This window comes from Chenopodium album, chromosome 11 (assembly GCF_948465745.1).
Source record: "Chenopodium album chromosome 11, dcCheAlbu1.1, whole genome shotgun sequence".
NCBI lineage: Eukaryota > Viridiplantae > Streptophyta > Magnoliopsida > Caryophyllales > Amaranthaceae > Chenopodium > Chenopodium album.
Window position 1 is genome coordinate 2,909,912 of NC_137844.1, and position 21,849 is coordinate 2,931,760.

A 21,849-nucleotide genomic window follows, 5' to 3' on the forward strand; every position below is an offset into this window, starting at 1 on the left:
TAAATGGGAAAAGGAATCATTTAACTTTTACCTTTGCATTTGTTTGGTTTAATCATGGAAAGAGATCACTTAAATTTTTCTTCCTTTATATTTGTTTGAGGAGAGTAAGGTTAATTCTTAGAGATATGAGATATCGGAAATTATATATATTTTTCGTATTGATCTTATTACTAGAATAATATATTTAGGTTTATTTTATGTTGAGATATTATTTAGTAAATATATCTTTAGGATATATGATTATGGTAGTATATCTTTTAGGAATATTATTTAGAATAATTGTTATCTTAAATTTTAGAGAGGTAATTAATGGGTGGAAACCATTACCATTGAATAATGATAATTGTTACTCAAACCTTCCAACCAAACACTTGATAACAATAGTAGTTTATTTGAATCCGTTTCCAATCAAAAAACCTCAAAGTATCAGATTAACAAAAAATTATCAATTTTTCTAGACTTTATGTATGTACAATATCAAGTTGCTATACACCAATATATCAGATTAACAAAAAATCATCGAATTTTCTAGGCTTTATATACAATATCATAGTTGCTACAATGAATTATAATTATAACTGTGTTATTGCATGTAATGTCATGTTTGCATTAAAAGGAAAACAAATTAACAATAACAAGTACTTCGCCAAAATTACTCAACAAATTAATTGGGCATTGAAACATTTATACTATTGTCATATTTTTGATATGAGTTGTGAGGCCTTGTGCTATTAGACTATTTTCAAAACCTAATAACCAGCCATACAATTATACATGAGAGTGATGAGACATAATTTAAGCAAAATTTACAAGCTACTAGCAAACAAAACTATTAAAGGCATGCACCATGCAAACTCTTTCATGTTTCATTCTCTATTCATTGTAAGTCCAATGATTTATATGAATATCAAACGAGAAAGATATAAAGCTCACACCATGCAAAATACCGGATCGAAAACCTCTATGAGCAATACTCTCGTCTAGCCCTGATTATTGGACAGGGTAGTCCAATGGGCAGTAGGGTCGGGCCAAATTTAAAGGGCTATGACCCTTTAATTATCTAATTGGACAGGACTTATATAGGGTCTCTTTTTAAAAGGGTCTTTATTAGGCTTTTGTGAACAACCCTATAAAAATGAAAATAGATATAGGGTCATCAAAAGGGCCACCTAAATAAATAAAAAGATGAACACTCTCTCTCCGCCTTTTCCTCTCTCCTCTCTCTTTAATTCAGATTTACAGTTACAACTTTCAAGGCTTTTACTTCACTGTAAGATTCTTCGTCGTCATTTTTCTCATTGATGTGCCGAAAGATCCGTCTCCTGCTATCAATTTACACAACCTAGAATCCTTCTTCAAGATTCCTTTCTTAATAATCTTATAAATCTGATTTCTTTCTTAGAATTCCCAACTTCAAAATTAGATTTAGAAATCACTAACTCTCAAATCTACAATATAAGTTAATGAGTGTATTTTTTTGTTATTAAAACGATTTGCAATGAACTGGTGTTGGGATGTAGTTGTTAGAATTTTTTTTTTTTTTTTAAACATTAATGGAACTTTACAGAAGCAATATTGAAATGAGTATTCTGTAGAGTCTGTACTCCGCGACTTCTTGACCCATTAATGACGCGCTTTAATTTTACTTCCGACCCTGACCCCCCCTTGACCTTCTTAGCCCTGACCCTTCTCCCAAGCCTTTGCGCTGACCTCTTCACTCTTGTTTTCTTCCTTCATCTCCTTCCAAAAGTTTCCATAAACCAATCATGATGTCGATCAGCCACGTATATCTTGCCAATGACATAATCAATTATAAATCCACTTACACACCCCAATGATCTTATGATCCAATCAATCAGCTCGGTATCCTCTTCATCATTTGTCAATTGTTGTGGTGGTGATGGTGGCACAGAGTCTTTCTTGCACTTCTCAGACAATGGAGCTCCACACAATGCCAAGTTCCCAGCAAAAGAACTATTGTCAAAAGTATTGAATTGTTCTCCTTCAGGTATTGGTCCAACTAGACGATTGTGTGATACATTGAAGACCTCAAGAAAGTTAAGCACTATCAACTCCTTAGGGATCACTCTTGAAAGCTTGTTTTGAGAAAGGTCTAAGGACTCGAGGTCTGTAATGTTGGCTAGAGAAGATGGGATACTACCAATAAGATTATTGTTGGATAGGTTAAGTGCTTGAAGTCCTCTAAGATTTCCAATTATCTTAGGGATTCTACCAGTGAACTTATTGCTTGAGAAATCAATTACTCGCAATACGGTTTTTATCTTTGGGTAGAATGTTTCACTCCCCTTATTTGTTATGGTGACAACATAATTGTATTTCTCTTTAAACAAACAGATTATACCGTAGTCCACATAACACATTTGAAAAAAGGAACTGGATGAGTTTGAGGAGTTTTCAGTTGAAACTGTCATTGCAACCCAACTTTGAAAATACCAAGATGGCAAGTTACCGGTAAGATTATTATAGGACAGATCAATTATATGCAGCCTATGAAAATCATTATCACCTGAACTAGGGAATGGGGTTGCTATCTTCCCGTAGATTTTGTTATGCCTCAGAATAAGAACTTGCAACATGGGCATACTTCCTAATCATGATGGAAAAGTGTCCTTAATACGATTGCTTCCGACATCAAGTACCTCAAGCAAAGTACAATTGACCAATGACTTTGGGAGATTGCCCTCTAATTGATTTTGGCTTAAATTAATCATTTCCAAAATACATGATTTTGAGAATGTTTGGGGAATGACACCATCAAACTTATTGCGTCGTGCATTTAAAACTTGCAAAGAACCACTAAGTTGATGGCCAATGCAGCTTGGAATCCCGCCCATAAGATTGTTTTGAGACAAGTCAAGATAGACTAAAGAAGTTGCACGGCATATATGATGGGGAAGAACTCCATGGAAATGATTATTTGAGACTTGATAAACTAGCATGGAACTTGGAGGTGTTGGAAGTGGCCCTCGCATTCTAAGGTGTCAAATTGGGTTAGAAATCCAGGGTGGGATTGGACCTTGAAACTAATTACCACATAGGTCTAAGGTGTCAAATTGGGTTAGATTCATGAGCCAACTTGGAAATGGGCCTGTTAACAAGTTGTTATCAAGGTTCAAATAAGTGAGTCTAGTAAAGTTAGACAGAGTAGGCAGAATTTCATTTCCTAAATTCATTTGGGGAAGGTATAGTTGAGTGAGTAAATTTAGCTTAGACAACCAAGATTTCAATATTCCAGCAGTACCAACATCCATCATGTTTGAAAGATATATAGCAGTAAGGCGTGTTAGGTTCATGATCGAGTGAGGGAGTTCACTGAAATCATTGTTGGCAAGGTTGAGTAAGGTGAGGTTTGTCAAGTTACCTATTGAGGATGGAATTTTTCCCGAGAATTCACAATTACCAAGATACAATATTCTCAAGGAAACAAGATTTCCAAGTGAATCTGACAACTCTCCTGAAAATTGTGTTCCCGATAGAGATAAAGCACGAAGAGGACTATTAGAATGAAATTCAGGAAGATATCCTCCTAATTTTGGATTGAAAGCCAAGGAAATTTTTTCAAGTTTAGGTAGCCAGAAAATACTTGGTGGCAATTCATCCAATAGTTTACATAAATTAAAGGAGATAGCTTTTAGGGAAGTTCGGTTGCTTAAGCTAAGGGGTAACTCAGACGATATGTCAACCATATCAAGATAAAGATGGGTTAAACGACTTAAATTATTAACCAACCTCTCTAGACTCAAATCATTAAGTTTCAAATTTAACTTCTCATTAACACCTGTAGGATCTCCATTAACAGAAAGATCAAGAAATGATAGGCTTGACAGTTTTGAAATTTCTGATGGAATTTGACCACTAAAAACTAACTCGGAGAGGTTGAGATGTGTGAGCTTGTATAGACGACCAATGTCAGAGGGAATTTTAGAATAATTGAAGTTATTATAAGAAAGATCAAGCTCACGAAGATGATTTAGGCTGAAGAGTGTGCTATTAAAAGGGAAGGTGCCATAAAGGCAGCTGCTACTGAGGTCGAGGCCAATCACATGACCCGTCTTCTCATTGCACTTGACACCATCCCACCTACAGCAATCACCACTTACAGTGGCATTTTCCAAATGATAAATGTCTGAATCATCATGCCATGATTTCACCTTTGGATATCCAAAGGTATATTTAAACGCGAAATCAGATGATGCAGAACAATCAAGAAGAAAGCTATGCTTAAAATGAAGCAATGCAATCTTCTCTTGATCATGGCACAGTGGCTTCGATTGCTGCAAGGAAGGCTGGTTAGAATTAGCAAGCACGGAAAAATCGAAAACAAGTATTGAAAAAGTTAAAACTAAAAGAAGCATGTATGTAAAGCATCCCAAACCCATTGTGATATATCTGATTTTGTGAGTGAATAATTTTTTAACTGGCAAATAACAAAGAAATGAGTGGCTTTTATAGCCATAGACAGTCACTTGGTTGAATGTACATATGGTGATGAAACTTGAAGCTAATGATCACAATCGACAAGTCTACTAACGGGGAAGACGGGGCATAGCATTTGTCACAAAACATTGAAAACGAAACCATCTAGAGAAGACAAGGAAAGAACAAAACAGAGACTTGACTTCTCTTTGGAGATGTCAATATTACAAGTTGGAGCAACACAAACCAGACGTTTATTTACAAAGAATCTAGAAATGAAAATCCTCTAATCTTTTTTAATTTCCACTAATATATGCAAAGAAAGTACGAGTACTATCTAGGCTTTATCATTAGCTACTTTTGTAAAACATGCTTGTAATTCCTTCAGATTTAAAAATACAATTACCTTAATCTCTTTGAAATAGTTTTTCTATCCATATTAAATGCAATAAATTCCTTGTATATTTCTAATCGCTCAAGAAAGTTATGGGGTCGGGGCCATATGAGCCTCAATGTAGATCATCCCTGTTACGAGGGTAGCTAGAGAGCAAAGATGATAGATACTGAGATATTAAGCATCTTTTGCTCTGAATTGGTCAACATTATTTCGTTTTGGAAACCAATGATAATAGTTTTCCAAAGGTCAAAAAATTTTCAAAATCCAAATTCGCTAGTAATGACATCTTCTGAATCATCGAAAGAGACAAACGTTTACAACGGTACAAAGAATTTTCTAGCAATGTACTAATTGTGTTTAATAAGATAGGCAAGTTGAATGATGCTTGTGGAATACATGTTTTCATTCATTCAGCAATCTTATCTCATAGAATATTATCTAATTTATCCAGCAAATATTACACAGGCCATAACTTTACATACTAGAATCTACATTTAAAAAATAATTTTTTTTTTAAAAAAAGGAAAATGCTTGATTAACTGCTGATGCTATCACACTTGATGCACAAAGCAAAAGCTGGTTGCATCTGCAAGTACATCAATTTCTCCTGCATAGCCGCGTAATACAGCTCATATTCTAAGTTATGAGAGGTCTCATTTCAGAATGGAGGCAATAGTTAAATGTAAAACAAAAAAAGACTCGAGAATCGCTCTGAGGTGTAGAAATCAATTATTTAATCATGGGAAAAACTAGCTTCCTAAATGCATTAACTTGTTGCAAGATTAAAACCCTAAACAAAGCCTAGCATGTATATTGTACACCAGATTCTCTTTCCCATAAAAATTAAGAGAATATATGCTAGTCAACATGTTCTAAAAGATTAGGGGAAAAAATTACAAGAAAAGCTAAAACTGATCGAATTTCTAAGCTTTAAACACCTCACCAACCTCAATCTCCTCTGGTGTGAGGCTGCACACATCCACAGAAGTGAGTTCTCTTCCGCCTGCGCGGGGTCCGAGTTCCACCATAGAGATAGTCTCGTAGGAGGACTCTTGCACTGCGCTCACTTACTCGGGTTCCACCTTTGCCTACTTTGTTATTGTCAAGTTTCACTAGAAGAAACTGTAACTTCTGCACTTCAAGCTGCAACCTACCGATCTTCTCTGATATCCTCCTTGCTTGCTCCAAGCATCTCCTTCTCTTACCACCCCCATTTTCTGATGAATCAGCCGTAACTGATCCATCAAAAGACGATGCTGTTGAGGAATTTTCAATGTTCTTCATTAGTTTTGCACTGTACTCGAACAACTTTAGGATTGTATTCTCACTTTCCAAGAGTTGCTCCTTGACATTGTCACATTCAATACCCTTTCCCTTGCTGGAGTTGTGTTCAGTCATTTCCAACTTCTCCTTCAGATCTTGCACTGTTATCTGAAGGTTGGTTAGCTTTTGAACATCAGAAGCGAGCCTCTCTAGGGTCTTCCTCTTGTTATCCTCCTGCTCGGGATGCATAAATCTCTTCGAAGTCAGTTGCTGATCATCCACTCTTAATTCCTTCTCCACCATTGACTCTATTGAGGGACGACCACTCCTGCTCTCTTTTACAGAGTCGAGGTGAGAGTACTTGTTGGAAACAGTAGGAGCTGCTCTGCTCTGCTTCCCCACTGTGAGATCAATGCTGCCTGCTTGGTCAATGGTTTCCCATAACTCGAGAATTTGATCATTGGACCCCGTCACTTTTCTGTTTTTCCCATAGGATGAACAATCCGATACCTGATCAAGCATAATGTCTTTCATCAGAAGCTCCTCCTCTGGAGGTGAGACATCAGGATTTGTTTTTCGGGACTTTGTTTCATCTGGATGTGATGCAACACGCCTACTTAATCTTCCACTCCCACGGCGTGAACTGCTTTGAGATTTTAGTGCCTCGATTTGTCGCAATGCTGAATCTAGCTCAGAACGGACACCAGAGTTTTCCTCCTCTGCTTGCTGCTTCAGCTCTATAACTGCCTTTTGCACATCTTGGACCTTGGCCTGAATGTCATGCAAGTTCACAAACACAGGTGCCTGATCTTCATTCTGGTTTTCGTTGTTTTCAACACCCTAAAAACATGAACAATGTGAGCAACAATTCAATAGCTAAATAGTCATAGTTCTCTTTGAGAAATCATAAATAATAATAGCTAATCACTGTAAACAGTTAGATGAGTTCAAACAACACAAAAGGCAGGCAAAAGAAAGAAATATAAAAAGATACAACCGTGGCAACAGTACTAAACTAGGTTGGCAAGTGGCAACAGAAAAGTCCACAAAAATACACCACCTCCTCACATAAAACAATGAATTTATCACTGAAATGAGTTTTTCACTGGAAATATTAACATGTTATCATGGATTAAAAAATAATAATAATAATTTATAAAAAAAAAATAAAACAAAAAACACACGCACAATGTTTGGTAGAAGCAGACTTGCAATGGAGATCAGTACATATGTGGTAGACAAATTTCCTCTCACAAATACTACCTTTATTATCAACACAGATATGCGAAATTGGATTCTGCAATGACAATATTCTCATAACAATCCACTCATTTTTTCAAGTATGCAACTATTAATAATGGGCGCACCCAGGGAGGGGAAATTCTCAGCATAAACATTAATTACATTTAGAAAAATAGGTGATTTTTTTAATTAGACATAAAAGTACCTCTTTCTCCTCGTCGTCAGTTTTGTGAATCTTCTTGTGCCAATTAGCATGCTTCTCAAGAGACACCAAGGAATCCTTCAGGGACATAATGGCTGAGAGATCAGCAGCCAATCGAGCCTTTATTTCAGAATTTTCACCTTCCAGGGTCCCAACTCTTTCTTTCAACTGAACAACATCTACACATTTGGAATAACTTTCTTCTTCAAGGATTTCATAAGCCTTCAGAAGCTCAGAGAACTTTTCTTTGATCAATGCTTCACGTACGCTGGAGCTTTGTAGCTCAGTGAAAAAAGTGCCTGCGATAGTCTCCCATAGTTTGACTTCGTCTTTTCCCTTCTGTAATTCAGAGCTCAGAACCCGGATTCTTGCTTCACTATTTTCATGCTCCTGCATTTTAGAAATCTGTGAATCCAGATATTCAATAAGTTCATGAAGGTCTTCACATTCTCTCAGTTGTTCAGCATAATTCTTGGACAATTCAAGTAATTGGATATCCCGATTCTCTTTCATTGACTCTGCTTCCAGAAGCTCCTTTTCTTTCAAGCAAAAAAGATTCTTTTCATTAGCTATTTCATCCTTCAACCTGTCATTTGAAACTCTCACTTCTTTCAGTTCATTCTCTGACTTCTTCAATGAGAGCTCAAAATTGATATTTTTACTACGAGCATCTTCTAGTTTCCTCTCTACTATTTGCACTTTCTCCTCAAGAATACTATTGTCGCTACAAAGCTTTTCAATATGCCCAGTCAATTGTATGACTTTCTTTGATTTCTCAGAGATGACATTCTTGAAAATAAATGACAGATTGTCCAGTGCAACTACCTCCCCGACCATACAAGAGCACTCATACTGTAGGTTGTGCTTCTCCTCCTCCAAATCTTCAAATGCCTTCATCAATGATCCCTTTTCCTCGATGACCTTGCAATTCTCTTTCTGTAGATCATCATAAGCCCACTGGAGATTAAACAACTTCTCCCGGAGATCTTCCATTTCAGTGAGAAGAACAACTTCTTTCTGACTTCCCTCCCTAACTTTGAGAATTAACTCTTCATTACTCTCCAAAAGCTTCTGTATCTCTTTCTGGAGTTGATTTACTTCCTGGTTCCTGCTTTCAACCTCCTGCCTGAGGGAGTTTATAACAGCATTTAAATCTGCCATATCTTGTTTAAGATGCCAAATCATTGCAAGGAAAACAGACTTCTGTATTACATGTTCTTGATTTTCATCCCAGGCTTTATACAGAGATGCTTTTATATCATCAAGCTTTCCATGTATAAGGTTCACAACTCTTTGATCCTCACTGCCGCAGTCATCAAGTGCTGAACCTGCATCAGATTCAAGTGCATCTAACAAATGAAAAATCCCCATTCTCAATCCTTGTACTTGACCAGACAACACATTAACTTCATCTTGCTTATCAAGACTCTCCTTCTCCAGTTCCGAAATGAGTTTCTCAGACAACCTGGATGCTTCCAGAAGCTTCTCAGAGTATTTCTGCAATGAAGAATTATTGTCTTTCAGATCTTGAATACTTTTCCTCAAGATGAAGATCTCAAACTGAGCATTAACAGCTTTATCTAATTCTTCTTCAAACTCCTCTCTCATGTGATCACCCGCCTCTTCAAGAAGATGAATCCGCTTTTCCAAATCAGCAATCCGAGTCTGACTCAACTGGTTTGAGTTAGTGTGCTCTTGCTTTTCAGTATCTAAGCATACCTGCAGTTCTTGTACCATCTGGGTTGTGGATTCTCTCTCTTCCTCCAAACCTGTGAATCTTTGCTCCAAGTCTGCATGTCTTTTACCCAGTTCTTCCAACTTACAGTGTGTTGTTTCCAGCTCAGATGTCAATGTTTGATTCTCCGCAATAAGGGCAGAATTCTGGTCATCAAGGATCTTGCATGAATGTTCTAAGTCTTTAGATTTTACCCTCAACATCTCAAGTTCTGCATTGGCATCGAAAAGAGAGTTCTCCAAGAAAGTGTTCTGTTCTGAGAGTTTCTCTAGATTCTCAGTTGTAATCTGTAACTGAGATATCAGAAAACCTTTCTCAGCAACAAGTGTAGACTTCTCACCTAGAAGCATCTGGAAGGACTGCTCCAACTCCTTCACCCTCTTTCTTGCAGCTTCTAGCTCAGCATTCAAATTTGACAGAGAATTCTCCAGAAGCTCATTCTTTTGAACAAGTTCTTCCATTACCTTCAGCTTCTCCTTTACCGTAGCTACCTCAATCTCACTGCTCCGGAAGCTTTCTTTGAGCTTTGAGTTCTCATCCTGCATCTCTTTTACAGATGAACCAAAAGATTCTGAATCATAGCCCACCAACTCCACCTGCCTCAACATATTTTGGTGTCTCTGGCTCAGACTATTTATTTCCTCCTTCAGCGAGGATATCTCTTGCTGAAGATTATTCCTCTGATCAAGCTGAAGCTCCAGTTCATGTTCAAGCTTCCCTTTACCCTCCTTCAAATCAAAGATCTGTTCTTCCATGCTTCTTATTGAAGCAGCCGAGGACAGGTTAAGGTTGTTGAGGCTCATGTTGTCATCCTTTACCTTCTGAACTTCGTCTTCTAAATTCTGCTTCTGATTCTCGAGGTCCTTCAAAAGTTGAACATTCTTGTGAAGATCAGCAGCAACAGATCTGAGCTCCTCCTGGACTTTCGAGTGCAGATTCTGAAGTGACTGGAAAGAAGTTTCAGCCTCCATAAAACGCATGCGTTCTTCCTGCACACATGTCCAAAGTCTACCTAATTCCTTCTGCTTCTCAGATAGCTCCTGGTCCTGGAAATCCACTTTCCGTTCCAACGATTCCACCTCAGACCGCAAAGAATTATTTGACCTATCCAACAGATAGCACTGTTCTTCACTTCCCTTTAACTTCGCTACCCCATCTTCAACCTTAGCTTTTAGCCTTTCAGCCTCTTCCTGCATGAGAACAATTTCACGTTCCAAGGTCACTATCTTGGCCAAACACTGCTCATGTTTAAGAACAGCAGCTTCCTTCTCCTCAGTTAATTTGGTTATAGTTTTCCTCAAAGATTCAACTTCTTTTTCAGCTCTGTCAGCTCTCTCACTAGTCCTGCTGGCATAATCCTCAGCTAGCAACAATTTGTTCTCCAAGTTGGCTATCTTCTCCAAAGATTCCATATACTTGGAAAGAAGAGATTCTTTTTCAGCCTTCAATCGAGAAAGCTCTTCTTTCAACACTTCAGCTTCTGTTTCGGCTTTGCAGGCTCGTTCATTAAGCTGTCCCGCATCCTCTTCCACACGAGATATATGGCTTTCCAAGCTGGATACCCTGTCCAGGCATTGCTGATACTGAAGCAGACTAGCTTCCCTTTCAGCTTCTACCTTTTCCAGGGCTTCCTTCAAGCTTTGCACTTGAGCTTCAGCCTTGCTTGCTCGTTCGTTGAATCCTTGAGAATCCTCCTTGGCTTGAGAGACTTCAGACTCTAGTTTAGACAATCGTTCTAAAGTCTGCTGATACTGATGTAAGCCAGCTTCCTTCTCATCTTCTAGTTTGGCAAGGGCTTCTTTCAGAGCTTGAATGTCAGTCTCAGATTTTCCTAATCTCTCAGATTCGGAGAAAGCTTTAGTCTCGGCAAGATGCTTCTCAATCTTTTCCACGATTTCCCTCTCCTCTGCCTCTTGAAATTTAAGACCTTTTCTTGCCTTCCCTAACCCATTCAGCTGCTTTGTTCCCTTTCTACCAGCTACAGTATCAGACTCAGATGATAAACCCACTGCACCCTTCTGCAATTCATCAGGATCAAATGAAGCTCGTGTAGGAGCCTGTATTTCAGGCGTATGGGGACCGGAATCTTGAGTGCCATTCACAGGCCCATCATCATTCATTATAAAAGGAACTTGGTGTTCTGCCATTGTTTTTTGAGCCTGGCGAATCACCCCTGTAGCATGATCATATCTTTCAGCCAATGCACGGTATGCACGATAGAATTCCTCAACTAATTTCATAAGCTCAGGCCGTTTCTTATAATACATTTCAGCTCTCCTTGCAAAAGAGTCCTCATCTACCTCAATGAGTTTAATCATTGTTTTCACTTTGCTATCCATATCTACAAGAAAGAGTGCAAGAGTTAATCACTATAGCTAGAAAGGCGAAATTCGGAACAAATTTTTGCAGTATAGAAAGGGCAGAAATTGTGACAAGATTAAGCATTTAGATGCTATGATAACACTTCCAAATTCAGACTCGACATCAATTGCATATCAACACTTAAACACCACAATAAGTACAGCATTTGCATGAATCCAGAATGGATATTACAATACTTCCAATACTCAAACATAAAAAAAAAAAGCAATTCAACCTTTTTAAATCTACCTTCAAAAAATCCAACCATTCACTACACATACAATACAACTATACAAACATTTCAACATCACATACTACTCAATTTAACAAATTATAATCTTGACATCGTACAAACCATATATCTAACAAGAAGTTGCATAAATCGCCTTGAAAATTGCAACAAAACAAAGCCAGAAGAAAAGCACATTATACCAGTGAGATTTTCCTTGAGCCATTTCGAATTCTTCGGGCTAATATGGCTATCCCACCACCAAGAATACATGTCTTTACTTTTCGCCATAATTCAGTCAAAAACTATCTCAATTTCACAATGCCAGCCTGATCAAACTGCCTTAATCACTTAGCACAAAGTGCTACACAAAAAACAAGGTACTGTACCCTTCAACTATATGTACCTGCAAACCAAAATTAATGATCTCAGGTTAATAACCAAAATCATTTTCTTGAAAAATGTTTTCCATCAAAACAAACGGGACGAACATATAATAATCTTATTATGTTAAAACAGGCCAAAATTTCCCTTCCAAAGCACCTGAACATTCAACAAATAGTCCAAAACCCCAATTTTACAATAAGATCAAATTTCCAGAATTAATTACATAAAACAAAAACTTATGAAATAAAAGGGACAAATTATACTTAGATGGTCAGACCCATGATTATTTCATTGAAAAGGAATCATCTTGAATACTTCAACTTTATTAAAGCTACTAATTCAACCAAAACCCACCAACCAACTGGAAAATCCCAACAACATAATTCTGAAATTAAATTATGAGTTTATGACAAGTCTAAAAATCCTAAATTCATGAAATTTAATACCATAACCCAAAAAAAAAGTTGGGATTTTTAGTTTCTCATTCAATAGTCAAAATGATCCAAGACAAAATACAAAAACTATATAATATATCAAAAATTAAATTAAAACTTACCAAAATAAAATTGAATAAAATGAAACCCAGTTGAATTCTTCAGTTTGATTCCATGTTTTTCACCCCATTACCGTTGGATCTCTCACTTTCTCTCTCTAGAACTACAGAACTGATCCTCTGTGTACCTTTATTTTCTCTCTCCTCTGTTTTTACTTTGCTTTTTATTCTCTGCTTTCTACTGTTTGGAGGGCTGTCACGCTGAAAAAGAAAACAATTATTGGCAAATTTTTTAATTTTTATGTATTTTTTGGGGTTATATTGTACTTGAATCGTATTTATACGTTATATTTTATCAAGTGGGTCCCAAAGTTTAAGTATTTTATGTGAAAAATGAAAATAATTAGTTTTTGGGGTGATTTTAATTTCTTAATTTAGTTGAGAGATTTGGGGCAAATCCTATGGGATTGTAATTAATTGAGAAGAACGTTGGTAATTAAGTACTAATTTGATTTGATTTGATTTGATTTGATTTGGTAAGATTTATTTTTTAATGTTAGCAAAAATATTGACTAGGTAATGAGATTTTAAATGACGAAATTAGTCTTAAATGGGATTATTGAAAATGTTGGTTCTTCCTTGGGTCTCTAGAAGTTGATGGACATCATTATTTTGCTAATCAAGCATATAATATGAAATTTTGTGTATGATTGATGAATTAATTGGGAATATTTTAGTACTCTAAGCTTACGCAAAACCCAAGTTATTCTAATCTATGATCCCTCTTTCACTGCAATAAGATATTAAGATCCTTATTAAGATGATTTTGGTCAATGGTATCATAAGATGCGTGTATACATGATACTGCCTAACATACGCTATGATAATCCCTCCTTTTTCTTTTTATGTTCTTGTTTTGGAATGTTTGGGTCATAGAGTCAATAACTTTGATTATTAAAAAAAGCTACATCTAATTTTTAAATTTTGAGTAACTTATATTATTTATATGGTCAAAATAAAATAATTTGAATTATACTCCGTATCTTATTTTATTTATATAGTATGATATGCAAATACTAATAAATGAAATATGTTAAATCCGTCTCCATGTAATTTTCAAAAAAAAAAAAAAATTTACACATAGTTGAAGATATGATGATCTAAATGAGTCAAACCTTTTAAAATAAAATGAGTTTTTTTCTTTTTTTTTTTTTGGGAAAAAACGTTACTTGTATTAATTTGTTATGCATGTACAAGTAGGATTTTGTTATAGTTGTTTTAACTAGATTAGGGCCTGTTCATATTTACTGAACTGATTGGAGCTGAACTGAACTGATTGGAGCTGAACTGAACTGATTGGAATTGAACTGAACTGAACTGAACTGAATTGAGCTGAAATGAATATTTTATGTGAGAGGGAAATTAAGAGCTGAACTGAACTGAACTGAACTGAACTGATTGGAACTGAACTGAACTGAACTGATTGGAACTGAACTGAACTGAACTGATTGGAGCTGAACTGAACTGAAATTAAGTAAATATGAACAGGCCCTTAGTCTCGTGCGATGCATCATTTGACCAAATAATATTTTCTAACTTTGTTTATTTTTTTCCATACAAAAATGAAAAACAAAAAAAAAAAATCCCAAAACAAATAAGGGTAATGATATATGTAGCCCATAAGCATTAAATATACTTCCTAAAATGGAATTAAGTTGGAATTCATGATAAAATCACGCACAAATCGGTGTAATTAATGTTACTTTATCTTCAATATTTTATTTTTTTAATATACTTCTTTGTTTATTTATGTTTTTTTTTTTATACTTCCTAAGGGCTATGTATATCATTTTCCAACAAATAATACATCAAATAGTGAAAAAAAAAAAATAGAGCTCATACAAATGATTGAAGGGGTACATAAGGAAGAAAAATTAATTTTTTTACTATTGAAGAGAATAGGCTATTTCGTAAATTGATACTAATAACAATATAGCTGACCAAATATAACATATGCCTAATTTTAGGTATGATAATGTCAGCAGTTGCTATTTTAGTATTAGTAATAGATAGATATATTTGATTTCAAGTTTAGAATTTAATATCCGAATTAATATCCAATATCCGATCTATAGAAAAGGATCGTACATTCATACACATATATAATTTCATACGTACTCCGTACAAAAATCGAAATAGAGTTGGTCCACCCTTTTTATGAATCATGAAGTACTATTTTTTTTTTTTTTTTTTTTGCAATAATTACCGTATGTACAAATGTACAATGTACTTTTGCCTTTTCAGTTTTTTTTTTTTTTTTTTTTACTGCAAAAGAAGACGGATAAATGACCTAAAGAAGTAAAGAAGCAAGTGGTACAAAGGGTAGTAATTTAATTCCTTCAAACAAAAAAATTGGTAGTGATTTAATTAAGGTATAAAATTAATTAATTAGGAGTAATTAAAAATTGAGCAGTTTTTTATAAACTGCAAAACTTTTTATTGAAGGCGGGCTCCGTGGACGGTGGAGAAGGTTGCCCATTCCACACCAGGAAAGTGGAGCGCAGGGATTTCTCTCCTTTACATGACATTCTCTCTTTACAAATTGGACCACGTTTCTTTTGTATAATTTGCTCTAAACACATTTTAATAATGTAATTAGCAACTAAATCCAGAATGTTGACTACGTATCAACGTATGTGTTTAGAATCACAAATTTGCACTCGACAGCTTTTTTTTTTTTTTTTTTTTTTCTTATACGGATTCAACCGATAAAAATGAATATTTTTTCGAAGTTTTTATAGGGTGCTTAATACTTTAATGAGATTTGCTTGGGCAATATTTACTTGGTCAATAATAATTTACATCAATTTTGAGAAGCATAATCTATTTTTGGTCTTTATGATATTGAGCTAATGCTTATTTCTTAATTAATTATCATCATAAGAAGTATTTCTTTATTGGTATGATCCCATATTCATATGTAAATAACAACCACATCAGAAAATATATAAGAGTCACTTGCATGCAAAGATAGGGTTTTCCATGATGTTATACGGAGAGCATCACATTTTTTTTCCAACTCATTGTTGTAAACACTCTCGACCCGCAACTTTTACGTTCAAGTTGAAATGGGATATGTGGTGCACGTACATGCCAAATTTTGCAATATACTCATCGATCACTCTTTTATTTTTTTTTATTGATCTAACTATATAATATATAGTTCGTAGTACTTTGTAATTGGTAAATACTAATTCGTATAATTTATATACCAATATGCGGAGTATTCTGTAATGGACTAATGGGTAAACATCATAAAATTGTCGTTAGACGGTTATGCTCTTGACTAAACACGGACATTATTCAAAACAGAGCAATCATAATCATACCCATCACACTATCAATATCAGCAGGTCAGTTTTAGCTTGTATTTTGTTAGGTAATAATAGCAATTTAAAAGGGGATAAAAATAAAATAAGAATAATGGTGGATGAGAAAATACTACTCGTAGCATTAAAGGTCGGCGCGCATTATGTTGTTTATTTATGCAGGCATATCATCAAATGGTAGCAACAGTTTACCAAAAGCCAAATTTGTGAGGTTGAGTGACTTCTACGATTGTTTATTTTGTAGGGCCGTCACTTTAGTTAGGAGGTTGGGATTACGTCTTGGGTGCATCTAATTAATGTTTTCATTTCTGATTGATTTTGTTGAAGCTAACATTTTGGACTTTTTTGTCTTAATATATACGTTCCGATTTTAAATATACGCAGTACATTAAATTTATGTAGTAAACTTCATGTCAATTAGTTTAGTTTATAGAGTTTTAAGATAACATGTATGATAGATCTTGTATCATGATTTCATTGTTATACACATTGCTAATTCACTATCAGTACCATTTTCTGGTGGTTTTTGTAATTATTAATTTCGGAATTGTGTAATAGTTATTGAATTGTATTTAACTATATGTAACACAAATACACAATGAAGAGAATATTCCGAAATATTAATTAGAATAATTATAAATATAGGATGGCAAATATGATAAAAGTTGGAAAATTGAAATGAAGTGTAAAGTATACAAAAGCAAGATTAGTCCTAGGTCTTAAGATTCTAGATGACATTATCAATTTCTAATTTTGTGGTCTTAAGACAAGACACTATTATTTTTAAGCATTTATGAAGTTTGGTCTTAATAAAATCTAAAGTGGAGTCTTGAAAATTCAAGACTCCACTTCAGACTTTATTTAACACTCAATTAATTTTTTTATTTTTAACAAACTTTAATAATTTAATTTATATGTAAAAAGATGAGTATGAGCGATTAAAGAGATAAATTTTATCGAGTCTTAAGGAGTCTTAACATAATTATAAATTAGAAAAATAACTAAATTTAATCTAAAAAGCTGAGAGCAAGATTAGCCATGAGTCTTAAGACTCAGGATGACATCATCATTTTTTGATTTTGTGATCTTAAGACAAGACTTTGTTTTTTTAATGCATTTAAGAAGCTAATTCTTAACAAAATCTGAAGTGGAGTCTTGAAAACTCAAGACTCAACTTCAGACTCAATTTAACACTCAATTAATTTTTTTTTTTTTAAAAAAAAACTTTAATAATTTAATTTACATGTAAAAAAATGAGTCTAAGCGATTGAAGAGATAAATTTTATCGAGTCTTAACATAATTATAAATTAGAAAAAAAATTAAACTTAATCTAAAAAGCTAATGTGGCAATGGATTAAAGTCTTAAGATAAGACTGCGCTAATCTTGCTCTGATGTGGCAATGGATTAAAGTATTAAGATGAGACTGCGCTAATCTTACTCTTAAATAGTTTATACTCGATCCGTAATACTAGTATAAATATCCATATCATCCCATCGTCGAATATAACCAACAACCATTTTTACTCATTTTTTTTTTAATGATAGGTGATGAGGAAGCATTGAATCAATCTAATTTTTTTTTTTTTTTTTTTTTTTTTTTTTTTTTTTGAGACCAATCTAAAACTAGTTGATATTTGGTAATTTAGAACTCCATATTTGGGTTTAGATTATATTCCAAGGTAAGTATATTTTGTGGCCCGGCCTTAATTATTTTATTTATTTGGTTTTATTTTATTTGTTGATGATTATTATTTTTTTATTTATTAAGGATTTAAGGATTAAGAATATTCTTGACTGTGATATGGTTTTGTTCTCAACTATATGATGAAAACATTTGAAAAAAATTGAGCAATGAAAATTGATAAGTGTTTTGTACATGTTCATTCCTTATTTATTCAATTTTGTCTAAACCAAAAAGTAACATTTATTGCTACAATTAGTGTTCATCTTGTTGTCTATGATCGACAATACTCTCTTAAAATCTTGGCTAATTGATATTTGGAACATTTAAATCAATTCTAAGAAATTTTTATTTGCAATTTTTTGATGAAATTACAAAAACCAATTCTAAATTTTCAATTTGAATTCTAAAATTGTATGGTGCATGAAGTTTGAACAAGTTTTTGTGAAAATTGTGATGATAATAATAAAAATAAAAAATATTCGAACTTATATTCACCCGTCATACCTTGTATTAATAATGCTTCAAAAATTTAGACCATTAAATAAGGTATATGACTCAAACACTGAATACACGTGATCTAGTCTAGCGTATATAATTATATATAAGACGAATTGAATAGTTAAATTCGATAATAATGGAATGTATAGTCATTAATCAATGTATGGTTTGTTTGGTGAGCGCAAATTGGTTGACAATGGGTGTCACCACGTAGACTCATCACTCATGGAATTAATTTGTTTAGGACTTCATGTATAGTTAAGAGTCTTATCACCTCTACTTTAATTTAGACAACATTGTATGCTAATTAACTACGGATAGAAACGTCTACGTACCCCATGTCCCCATGCCATTATTATCCACTTACATCAACTTCATTAAATTTGCAAACGGAAAAAATTTGATCAAGCGACCACATCGTGTAACATTTTCAATAACTGCCATGAAGTATAGTATTGTAAATAAATTGACAAACTTATACTCCTTCCGTTTTTTTATTTTTTTAAATAAAGAAGTAAAACGTTTTGACTTTTTTCACGATTCACATAATTCACTTTGATTAACGATGGATACTTTTTGGAATCGTTTCAATAAATTGCTTATTATTAATATTTATTGCTATAATTTTTTTTATGATAAAGGACCAACTCAAATAAAGGCTTAAGTTAATGGTTGAAACCCAAAATCAATTTATATACACTATCATTTTACTTATGATAATTAAAGATATTAGGGGGTGTTTGGTTCGCAAACTAGTATGAAGTTGGAATCAGAAATGAAACTATAGTGGTATGAGTTTGGAACTTGAATCTTAATACCATATATTTGGTGTGATTATGGAATGCAATTTTTTTTCTTTTATTTTGATACCTAACAGTATGGGAATAAGTCAAACCCACCCCTCCTAAGGTTTCTAAACCCCATACTTTGGGGGTTTGAGGTATGGGTTTGAAACTCTTAAAATTATAAAACAAACATAAGATATGGGTTTAAACCATTCTAAACCCATACCTTATACCTTAATTATGTGAACCAAACACCCCCTTAATAGTTTAAGTTTTGTATTGACATATATGCCCATTTTTTTTTTACGGAGGGAGTACTACTTAAAATAACTTATGTCCTATTCACTTCACCATAAAAATAAAAATAAGTTCAGTTTAGTAAAATTAATTTCAGTTCAATAAAATTAAATTCAGTTCAGTAAAATTAATTTTAGTTCAATAAAAATAAGTTTAATTCAGTAAAATTCAGTTATCTTAAAGAAGAATTATAATAGAAAATCAGTAAAAATAATTTCAGTTCAGCAATAATAAGGTGAAGTGAACGGGACCTTAGAAGTAAATTTTGACAAAATTGGCCAAGATATCTAAACAAATGGAGAAAAAAAAAGACTCAATTATAAATCAACTTATTTTTTTTTGGAAAAAATTGTCAAAAATAATACAAACTTTGAGTGATCCGCCAAAAAAAGTCAATCTTTTGATTATTTAAATAATACGAACTTTGGGGAGTATCCGTTTTAAACGAGATATTTTACCTAAAACCTAAATAACCGGTTACCATTTTTATTTATTTTGATAAATTCATTTAAGAATTTAACTAACTCCTAATTAAAGCTTTAATCATAGTTAATTAACAATTAAAATAATTAAAAAAAAAAAAATAAAACCCCCTCCCTCACTACCAGCCACCGCTCTTCCCCCACCATCAGCTCTCCTCCCCCACCCTGGCAGCGCCAGTCCCCACCAGCCCGCCGCACATTCCTATCAACTGTCGCCGTTGCCCTCCTTCTCCCCCTCCGTTGAACCATCAATCCACCATCATCGAAACCCCATTCTCCCTCCTTCCGAACCGTCAACGAAATCCCTCTCCCTCCCCACGAAACCCTTTCCTCCACCCCAAAAACCCCCTATTGTCACTGGTATTTTGTTCGGCCGAGATTTGCGATTTCTTCTGATCTGGCGGCAACAGGGGGATGCGTATGTTTGATTGTTGTGCGGCGTGAGGTGTGCTGCGGCTGAGGGTTGTTGCTGATTGTTGCGGCGGTTCGATGGTAGCTTTAATTGCGGGCTGGTGTACAAGGTGGTGATGGAAGCGTTGTGGGAGAGAGATGGGGTCAAATTTCGTGGAGTTTCGCGGCGGTTTGGGCTGAGCGTAACGACGGTTTCGCAGTAAAGGGAAAGGAAAGGGCTGGGTCGGCACCGGGCTAGGGTACTGGGTAGGTGGTTGCCGGCATTCAGGGGCGTGGTCGGTGATCGCGGTAGTTAGAGGTGGCTACCGGTTGTCTTGGCAGGGTGGGGGGCTGGGAGAGTAGGTGGCTAAGGATTTTTTTTTAATTTCTAAAACAATAAATAATGTTATTTTATATATTTTTTAAAAATTGAAAACATTAAATAAAAAAAAAATCAAATTAAATTGTCAAACCAATAGAATAGCAACACGTGTTCCATATACCTACTAATCAAGTCACCAACCGGTTTCAACATGTTTAAAGCGGATACTCACCAAAGTTTGTATTATTTAGAAATAATCAAAAGTTGGACATGTTATTGACGGATGACTCAAAATTTGTATTATTTTTGACAATTTTTCCTTATTTTTTAAAGCCACAAACCATTATTAATCATGTATTTTATTAGGTGTTTCTAAAGCCACAAACCATAATCAATCATGTATCTTATTAGGTGGTAGATAACAACCATAAATTGACTGCTTTATTACAATTTATTAGTTCTGCTCTTAGTCTAGTGCATAATAATGATGTCACATTTTATTACATTCCCTTACTCATTCCCTCCTTTTTAAAGTGTTTACTTATTAGGTGTATTCTATTCACCTGATTTTTACTTATCTGAACTTATTATCCCTTATTAGAACTTATTTTAGTTATAAATTAAACTTGAATAGCCCTGATTAACCCTTATTACAACTTAACTGAACTTATTTTTCCTGAACTTATCTTATCTGAACTTATTAACTCTGAAATAAGTGAAAATAAGGTGAACAGAACACGGCCTAACTCGGATTAAATTAATTCAAACTAGATTTTATATCAATAGACTACCACCTTATAAAATTTGCCTACTTTATAATAAATGTATCGATATATTCATTATATCTGTCTTACGTACCTTTCTTGCCTCTTTGGACTAAAGGAAACAAGCTATCCTATTACGAGTAGAAGATGTTGCACCATACTTTAGTCGAGTTCCAGGAAATTTCACTCCCCATGACATTTTGGGAGTATACGAGATGCCATTTACATAAACTTAAGACAAATTAAGCCATCTCTATAGTTCGACAAAAGACGAACTTGTAGAAAATACGTAGGTATATGAACATGGACCCATTTTATGTCTTTTTTGTTCATGAAAATATAGTACTGCAATGCAAAAATCTTTGGTTTAATTGAGGTAAAATAAAGTGGAGAATGGAGACCAAATAATAGAGATGATAGTATACACAAAAAGCACACGTCCTGTAAATTTGCCATTATGCTGCCTCTTTAAAGTCATAGCAACTAATTT

The 21,849-nt window shown here is 34.3% G+C and overlaps 3 protein-coding genes across 3 annotated transcripts; all 3 read right to left on the reverse strand.

Moving 5' to 3' along the window:
• Positions 1-1,733: 1,733 nt before the first annotated feature.
• Positions 1,734-2,603, reverse strand: LOC145568081 (receptor-like protein 43). Its single transcript, XM_081627516.1, has one exon. It carries the CDS (start codon positions 2,601-2,603, stop codon positions 1,734-1,736), a length of 870 nt encoding a protein of 289 aa, XP_081483642.1.
• A 441-nt stretch (positions 2,604-3,044) lies between these two features.
• Positions 3,045-4,400, reverse strand: LOC145568082 (receptor-like protein 7). Its single transcript, XM_081627517.1, has one exon. The coding sequence runs from the start codon at positions 4,398-4,400 to the stop codon at positions 3,045-3,047; it is 1,356 nt and encodes a 451-aa protein (XP_081483643.1).
• A 1,151-nt stretch (positions 4,401-5,551) lies between these two features.
• On the reverse strand, positions 5,552-12,945 carry LOC145567167 (protein NETWORKED 1D-like). Its single transcript, XM_081626403.1, has 4 exons — positions 12,810-12,945; positions 12,070-12,272; positions 7,545-11,617; positions 5,552-6,937 (listed from the first exon to the last, which is right to left on the reverse strand). Exons 2-4 carry the CDS (start codon positions 12,155-12,157, stop codon positions 5,783-5,785), a joined length of 5,316 nt encoding a protein of 1,771 aa, XP_081482529.1. The 5' UTR covers positions 12,158-12,272; positions 12,810-12,945; the 3' UTR covers positions 5,552-5,782.
• Between the last annotated feature and the right edge of the window lie 8,904 nt (positions 12,946-21,849).

What these genes read in the sequence shown, in the direction of transcription:
- LOC145568081 (XM_081627516.1), bottom strand. Translation starts at nt 2,603, where the DNA reads ATGCCCATGTTGCAAGTTCTTATTCTGAGGCATAACAAAATCTACGGG.
- LOC145568082 (XM_081627517.1), bottom strand. Translation starts at nt 4,400, where the DNA reads ATGGGTTTGGGATGCTTTACATACATGCTTCTTTTAGTTTTAACTTTT.
- LOC145567167 (XM_081626403.1), bottom strand. Translation starts at nt 12,157, where the DNA reads ATGGCGAAAAGTAAAGACATGTATTCTTGGTGGTGGGATAGCCATATT. An exon ending in GCTCAAGGAAAATCTCACTG is followed by an intron (nt 11,618 to 12,069) that starts GTATAATGTGCT and finishes TCTTTCTTGTAG; the next exon opens with ATATGGATAGCAAAGTGAAA. An exon ending in CTGACGACGAGGAGAAAGAG is followed by an intron (nt 6,938 to 7,544) that starts GTACTTTTATGT and finishes TCATGTTTTTAG; the next exon opens with GGTGTTGAAAACAACGAAAA.